The 9,188-nt window shown below is 23.4% G+C and overlaps 1 protein-coding gene across 1 annotated transcript; it reads right to left on the bottom strand.

The window, feature by feature from the left end:
• Window positions 1-497: 497 nt before the first annotated feature.
• On the bottom strand, window positions 498-9,188 carry LOC132924005 (regulator of MON1-CCZ1 complex). The gene is made up of 14 exons (XM_060988058.1): window positions 8,353-9,188; window positions 7,451-7,611; window positions 7,114-7,278; window positions 6,223-6,366; window positions 5,976-6,153; window positions 5,751-5,895; window positions 5,548-5,653; window positions 5,328-5,463; window positions 4,641-4,704; window positions 3,132-3,237; window positions 2,219-2,456; window positions 1,895-2,073; window positions 1,590-1,729; window positions 498-922 (listed from the first exon to the last, which is right to left on the bottom strand). Exons 2-14 carry the CDS (start codon window positions 7,553-7,555, stop codon window positions 760-762), a joined length of 1,869 nt encoding a protein of 622 aa, XP_060844041.1. The 5' UTR covers window positions 7,556-7,611; window positions 8,353-9,188; the 3' UTR covers window positions 498-759.

The following is a 9,188-nucleotide window of genomic DNA, read 5'->3' as shown; positions in this document are numbered from 1 at the left end:
GAAACATACTTTTAAAAAGTATAATATTGTTCAAATTAAATTTACAGTTAATTTTTTTTATGTACATTAAATAATAATAGGCAAATTATACCCTCATTTTTTTTATTTATAATAATATCACTATAATAAATTGTAAATTAAATGTTAGTAATATTTATTAAATATTTATTTAATAATGATGTTATTAGTAATAAATCACATTTACTTTTATAATATTGTACAATCTCCCATATTTTTGCTATTATTGAAGTTAGTCAACTATATTTCTAAACACTGGAAGTTTTACTTCAACATACACAAGAAGAAATTAGATTTAGTATTATACTAGTTAATATTATACATATTTAAGTAATGATATTAAATAAATTTGTTTTTATACAAAACGAGGTTAATCACACATTTTAGTGTTGATTTTGTATGTTAAGTAAGAGCAGATGAAATTAACTCTTATGCCTGTAACATTCATTCTAAATTAAATGACTCATTGAACTCATCAATTTACATTAGATAATTATCATTTATCAACAAAATTTTCCAATTTTTATAATACTTATAGTTTTATATTTCAATAAATAAAATTAGCAATACAATTTAAAATAAATTATGATATAATATTTGTATAAACAAAAATAAATAATAAATAATTTGAAGTTATAACATTGATATTTTGAAATCATAAGCAACAGGTATTTGATTTTTAATACATTATTGAATATATAGTCATACTATTTAAATACTCAATTTTAACGATTTTTAAAACTATCCTCTGCTATTAGTATCAAATTCATCATTTGAGGTTACATTTCTTTGTAAAAATTCTTCTTTAGTGGAATGCAATATTTTTGAATTATTAGTGGAAATTGCAACTTCAGTCAGTTTTCTATATGTCGAGTGATCTAGCATATTGTGCTTTGACATGTATCTGTAAATTCAAAAATTGAATTAATTATAATGAATTTTCTTTGTAATAGAGTTTAATATATCATATAACATATCAATTTTGTCGTGTGTTGTGTGGTGAACTCATTAAATGTAAGAGTTGTGAGGGCACTAAAGTAAATATTATAATATGGATACATGTTTGTATCAGAATGTCTTATAAACCATGGTCTATATGACACAAATGTCTTAAAAAGATTGTTCAGCACATGGTTGCTTTTTTTTCCATCTTACAAATGTACAGCACAGCAAATTTGGGCTCAATAGAACAAATTCAAAATATTTTGTTGTAACCATTACATTTAGATTTTAGAGTAAATAAACCTATAACCAAATTTAAAGATAAGAACATAGTGTATATTTGTATCAGTATGTTGCTAAAAGTACTTTAATATTAAAGTCTAAATTAATAATATTTTTAGGGCAATATTATTATATTACAAATTTATTATAACTTCAAAATCGTAATATTGAATAACACTTATAATGTTCTTATATTTAAGTTTGATAATAGGTAATTTACTATGATTTTAAAGTTAACAACACAATTTGGTTCTGGTGCTGATGTGTGTGCTATGTTTTATTTTTGTAAGATGGAGGCAATACATGCAGGTGTGATGTTCTCTTAATATCATTGCTAGTTATGTTACCTCATAGATGGAATGACTTGTTTCTTGGAAAGCAAGACTTCTACTATCTCTTCATGGGCTGTATTCAATCTATGCAACATGTCAAGCGCCATCTGATGTGCTGGTGAATAAAGTGATTCTAATGATAATAATAAACAAGCCTGAAATAAAAAAGTTGTTCTAAATTAATACAAAATTTGCTATTTAAAACATGATAAAATCTATAAAAATTGGAATAGTAAAAATTCTCTCTTAGAAATAACTTTTGAAAGTAGAAAAGGTACTTTATTCAAATTGTATTCAATAAACTACACATTTATATTCACCAATGGCTTGGAATCAATAACAATGTGGTATTGCACCATCTGATGAAGCTGATAATACATTTTATTTATTACTAGACAGTTTATAAGTAATTCATAAAGAAAGTGTTCAATAGTGATTTTGTTATCTGTTAGAGATCGAATGTATTCAACTAATATTGAAACTGCAAATTTCTTATCGTCTGTAACACATAAAAATAATACATTTTTGTAGTGCTTTAAAAATTAGAATAATTCAATACTCTTCTTTTAGATAAATATTAGAGAAAAGAATATTCATTAACTTAAATGTATTCAGATAATGCATGTTTTTAAACGATTACATACCTTTAGTATTTTCCAATTTATCTACTAATTTTACAAATACATGCTTATAAACATCTAATTGTTCTATAACAACTTTACATTGCAATGATTCAGCAACGATCATATAGTCATTAGGTAATGGACTGGTGTTCATAATATGATTGTTGAGATGTTTTTTGTACACAATATTTAAATGATCAAAAACATTTCCTATTTCAATTAAATTACTTGTTTTTTGTAAAATCATATGTTGTAATACCTAAATTAAAAACAAACACATAATATTCAAAGTTAATAAATAAATAATGTATAATAATATGTTATATTTATGTATCGTAATTGATGTATCTAGACATAGAAATTGTAATTATATAATTCAAACAATTGTTTTTAGCATGAAATACTTGGATATATATTATTTTGAAAATATTTATGATATATATCCAAGTATTTCATGCTAAAAACAATTGTTTGAATTATATCATGTTGAAAATATTTATGATATAATATTTAAGTTATTATTTGTATAGTATAAATAAATAAATACATATATTAATATTTATTAACATATAGATACGAGTTTTTATAAGATATAAGCTTATAATTTATCTGGTTTAAACAAGGAATAATTCTAAAAACAATATTACTAGCCAATTTTCATTTTTTTATGGACCTCAGTAAAAAAAGGTTGGTTACTACTTATCTAAGCAATTAAAAAATCTAGTAAACATCTAATTTTACATTTTTGTTTTAGTACAAATTAACAATATACCTATATTATTTATTAATTTATTTATCAATTTACAAAAAAAAAACAAATGTAAATTTAATACAATTTCAGTACTTAGATACATTTTATGATATAATGATAAAAGTAGTTAAAATCTTAATCAGTTTACATATTTAAGTATATTTAAACATAAAATAATAATACCTCCAAAGTGATATCTTTTGAATTAGGGCGCAAAAGAAGAAAATCAATAAGTGAACATTTATCCATAATTATTCTGGTCACAGCTGCTAAGTTTAGTTTAAAATGCCTGTAAATAAAATTAAAATGTCAGATAATTCAACTTAACTAAATACATACAATAAATGAATAAATAAATGAAAAATATAATCTCTTTATAATTTATAGTATCTGTACAAAATATAATTAAGTTTGGTAGGTAAATTTAAATATCTATTATAGAAAACTGCATTTTTTAAGCCATTTACTTGGTACAGGTAGATTTACCTTGTGGTAACTTAAAGGACAGTGAAGTTCTCATGACCATATATTCATTTTTACAAGGGTTAAGTTTTATGGCTTAAATTTTCCAATATAATAGCATATTAAGCGGCTTAAATTTTCCAGTATAATAGCATATTAAGCTGCCTTTAGAGATACCCCCATTTGAATATATTATATAATGTATTGAATATGTATACTGTATATAGTTAACAATAAAGCTCAAATACCAATGCAGAGAATTGTTTTTTGTGCTATAAAAAAATGTGCTCTAAGTACACCATTTTATTTATATAATAGAATATACTTCTTAAACCGGAACATTTATTTTGCAATTTTTTGTAGTATTTTTAGGTACTTAATTTTATTATTTTTTAGTTTTTAATGTAAATTTAAGTATTATAAAATATTATTTCAAGAAATTTTGTTTAGTTTAGTTCAATGTTCATGATTAATAAACATAAAATAGTAGAATTTAACATATCTTAGTTTTATAATTTTGGTTTTGTTTAGAATCAATAACATAGCTCAAAGATGATATTGTTATATTGTTATATTTTGTTATATTGTTATATTGTTATATTATTATATTGTTATTATTATATTGTTCATCAATGAGTCATTTAAATTTTTTTATGTAATTTATAAAATTAAATATTTAAATATACATTAATTATACACATGCATTTTTAAAGAATTACTATGAGTCTCTATTCCAAATAAATAAAACAATATTTGTAGATATTTTCTTATATCAAAAACATAATATATAAAGAAATTAAAACACTTAATATAAATTTATATATACCTTTCAATGTTATTAATTATTATGATTGTGATAAATTCACTGTTTTATTACATTACATATAAATACTTATATTATAACTTATAAGATACAGTTTTTATAAAACTTATGTTAAAATTATTCACAATTTAGTGATCTATTTTTTTTTTTATACACATTTTGACAAATAAATTCTTTTAATGAGTACTTGTACTAAACTTTTTTGCAAAATCTTTGCCAAGTCAGCAAGTAAATATTTACCATTTATTACTTTTTGAAGTATAAACAATTTATTTTTTTAAGTACAATTTTAACATTATTTTGATAACATTTACCTCGTATGTTATAAAAGCTAAAATAATATAACACCAAGACAACTAGGAAAAGCAAAAAAAAAAAATAATTGTAAAATTAAATTAATTACATACCACAGATAACCTAATTTAGCATCTATTATTATGTTTGGTTGAAACGAGATGCAAATACTTGAATCTGAGATAAAAATATTAAAGAACTTTAGGAAAATTTTATTTCTTATAATAATATATATCTTATATAATTAATGTAACTAACTTAATATAATAATACAAAAATATTAGACACATAAAAAATAGGTTATTAAATTAAGGTGCAGAATTATTTTAATTTTTATGATAATATTAAAATCATAATTATCAATTAAATTAATTTTTTTAATAGTAGTACAGAATACTAAATATTTTATAATGTTTCTTCACATCAAATATTATTAAAATTACTAATGGTAAGTTTATTATCATTGCTTCAATTCAGAATAGTGAATAGAAATAGAAATAGTGCAATAAAAAAGAAAATATATACCATTATTTTCCAAGAAAATTTTATATGCATGGGTTTTAAATTATAATTAACTCATAATTCCTTAGTTGCAACTGACAATGATTATTAGAAAAAAAACTAACTCAAATAAAAATCTAGCGTTACTTATAATTAAATATTAACTTTTAGTAAATATTTATGTATTAACAATTTATAATAATTATTATGATTTTCTAATATATATAAAAAAAAATATATTTAAAACCTATAACAATTAATTTCAGAAAACTTGAATATTTTTTTTATAAAAAGGATACATAGATGAGAAACATAATGTGATCCTCCTTCTCTTGGAATTGTTCTTTTAATTGATAGATCATCTAAAATAGGTAAATAATGTGATATTGTATGTTCTTTTGCAGCTTCCATATATATATCGAATACAGAAGAAGACTAAACAATAAAAATGGGTTAAAGAATATTCTTGTGCATTTATAAATGTTAATTCATAAATACTATAACTGTAAAAATAAATACCTTTGTATATTGGTAATGTACAACAATCAAATTATCCACTACATTAATCAATAATTTGCCATTGTGCGTCAGTTTTAGAATATGTGATTTTTTAAACGCCATCATTCTACAATAAAGAAGAAATAGTATTATTATTATTTTTTTTTTTTTGTACAAACATAAATGCATCTGTATACAAATAATTCAATTATGATGAACTATACTTGTTTAATGTATAAACTATAATTTCATTACGACTTTGACTTGTTGGTAAAACTAATATTCTGAGTATGTTGTAAACAGTAGTCATTACAATATTACGTTCACTAATTGACTGATTTGGTATATTAAGTGAAGTATCTAAATCAACTATAATAAAAAAAAAAATATATAACTGTTCTTATAATTATTATTAATTAGATATTTAAATTACATTATTTTTATAATACCTTCTAATTTAGACAATTTATTTATATTTCCTGGTAAAATGTGGAGTGGTTGAAAATCTCCAAAAGAATTCATAGACAGTAATAATAATTTCGAATGATTCGAGTAAATAAACCAATTCACATGCAAATTTATAGATTTAGAAAAAATGATGCGTTGCTTAGGTACTTGGCCTTCAACCTAAATAAAAAGAAATTATAACAGTATGATTTACATAACTTTAAAATACATATTAGAGTATTATTTTACCTGATATAGTTCTACGCCTTTATCACTTATTAATAGTATTTCATTATTACCAGTCCAAATAAAACCCAACAATTTGGCACCTTTGAATTTACAATACAAAAAATAAGGACTTTGTAATGTATTTTCTTTAATTTCCATTAATTCCTAGAAATTTTATCTAATATGTAATAAATAACATAAAATAACAATAAAATTATTAATATACATCTAATATAATTTGACAGATTTGATATCTGCATATAATTATTGATACAATCATTTATTGTTTATTTCAAACCTAAAACGAAATTTCAACAATATAATTAAGTAACAAAGCTTATATTATATTAAAAACTTTGAAAGTTGTTTGATTTTAACTATAAAACTATAGTTTCTATTATATTTAAATTTATTTTCAATAATACTGAAGAATTTTTTTCATAATGATGTATTATCATTCATGATACATTTAGGAAACATCTAATATTTTTACATAAGTATTAAATTAAGTATTAAAAACAAATAAGCTTATCTGAGTAAATATATTTATCAAATTTAAATTTGTATTTGTTTTGAAGGAAAATATACATTATATATTAATTATTTATCATTAATATAAAAACTATTTTTACATAAATTATTTTTTATTTTTTTTTATTTATGAGCCTACTTAATATATAAGTTATATAGGCATTTTGCATCATACAGTTATAATTTAATGCACCAAATAATAATAATCTAACATGTTAAGATTTTAAAAATAAAAAATATAACATAATGAATTTAAAATTTAAATTGTGTTTATTATGATTTATTATCCATAACATTTATACTGTACACTTTTAGTTTTTCATCTTGGTATTCAAAGTCAATAACAATGTCACCATACATTATGATTTAACAAAAACTTACTACAGATAATGCTGTTCTCATCATTGTTAATATTTTACAGTCTAGGGACATTTTTATTGAAGATACTGGTCCTCGATCTTCAATTTTAAACACCATATTTTCTCTACAACGAGTACTAGATGTTACAATTATTTCAGTCAGCTCACCGGAATGAACAGTAATTATCTAAAACAATTTATACAATAAATAGTAATAAATAATACATAATTAGTATTTAATTTTAAAATTATTATAAGAAAAACATTTAATCAATATGATAATTTAATAACAATATTAAATCATAACTAAATATTATTACATCAAAATTAAAATTGTTTTATCATATGTATTGCTTTACCTGTCCAGTTATTTCATCGTAGAACACATTTGTTGTTTTGCTAACACTTGCAGGAACAAACTGAATTGGATCTTCGTTCAATTGAAGACAATTATGATCATCCATAGTCAAAATTTTAATGGCTGACCAAATAGTTAAAATCACTATTTAAATAATTTAATCTGTAAACATTAACAGGTGGGTTATAAAAAATATAGTCATGGATTTTACAGTACCCATTTTTCTGGATGTTCAAAAGACAATAGCTGAGCCTTCTTCTCTCCATTTAATAATGGTGAGGTAAAATAAATCTTTGAGTTGTTTGTATTATTGTAATATTGATATATTGATAAATATTTGAACACCATTATCATAGACTTCTATACTACACATAGCATAGAAATCTGGGACTGGTATATTATTCTCAATTATGATAATTTATATGTCATCAATGATAATATTCTGCTAGTGTTTGGTGAATAATTTTATACAACATTAGGATACGATAAACAAAACATTTCACGAAAATGTATTTAAATGTTGTTTACTGTACATAGTAAACTTAAAAAAAACTCATAGATAACTGTGGTTTGAACTGTGCCATAGAAATGTTTATCAAACAGATTTAAAACAAAATCAACAAAAACTTCACTAGACATTATAAATGATGCAGAAAATAGGAGATTATTGTTTGTTATCCTAAACACGGTGATAGGGTGAGTGCTGTCAATTTTATGGTGGACATTTCGAACGAAATGCCTAACTTGGACTGCGAATGACAAACAAGATAGAAGTTTGAGCGAGTGTCATGGATAGGGCCAAACAACGAATGGACTCACGGTCCCAAACGGTGCGACGGTGATCGACGCCGCAAGTCGAATGCCGAATGGCATGTCAATGTTACGAGATAAAATTCAACTCACGTTCCGCACAAAAACGTACAGGTCACTGGACTACGGGATCGTATACATCGACGTTGGCGGAGATTGTTGGCACGAGACGTCGGCTGGACATGACATTTTTGTTTAACTCGAGTCCAATGTGTAGTGTTTCGACAGTTGACGAACAGACGTAGTTATACGATCGAGAATTGGCTCGACAATTATAAAAACTAACTGGCAACAATATAATATTATCCTACGGCGATTGTTACTATTATTATTATATTTGCAACCGACGTATTAAAATATTAAATTGATAAATATTATTACGATTGTTCGACCGAAGTTAATGTGATAACGATTGGATTTCCTACTTTTCTACGACGCTCGACGTTGTTGCCTACTCGTTCCGGCCCGTCAAACTTTCCGAACTAGCACGTCGAGCTTTTGATATCGAGAGCCTATAATAGTCGTATTTCGATCGTCGAGAAACCCACTGACGAAATCAACGTAAAACACAATATCTATCCCCGAGGAAGACGCTTATGAGTTATGACATATTTTTATTACTTTATTAGGTACCTATTTACTGAAACAATTGTTTTCGATCTAATTAATAAGTTTTTTTTTTCATTCTATGATAATCGATGATTCGATAATCTTATTGAAATACAATTGGAAATTATTATCATGACAAATTATAGTACAATTTGTCATGATTATTATTAACACCATTAAACTTATTTTTATTTGTGAGCTAGGGTTATACCATTTGGCTAGGTACTTGGCCACTGGGCACATATAAATATGAAAAAATATTTCTCATTTTAATGATATTTGGTCGTAGAGTTTATGTTTACTAATAAATAATACCTAGT

The sequence above is a fragment of the Rhopalosiphum padi genome, chromosome 3, assembly GCF_020882245.1.
Source record: "Rhopalosiphum padi isolate XX-2018 chromosome 3, ASM2088224v1, whole genome shotgun sequence".
Taxonomy (NCBI): domain Eukaryota; kingdom Metazoa; phylum Arthropoda; class Insecta; order Hemiptera; family Aphididae; genus Rhopalosiphum; species Rhopalosiphum padi.
This window is presented reverse-complemented; position numbering and strand designations above follow the sequence as displayed.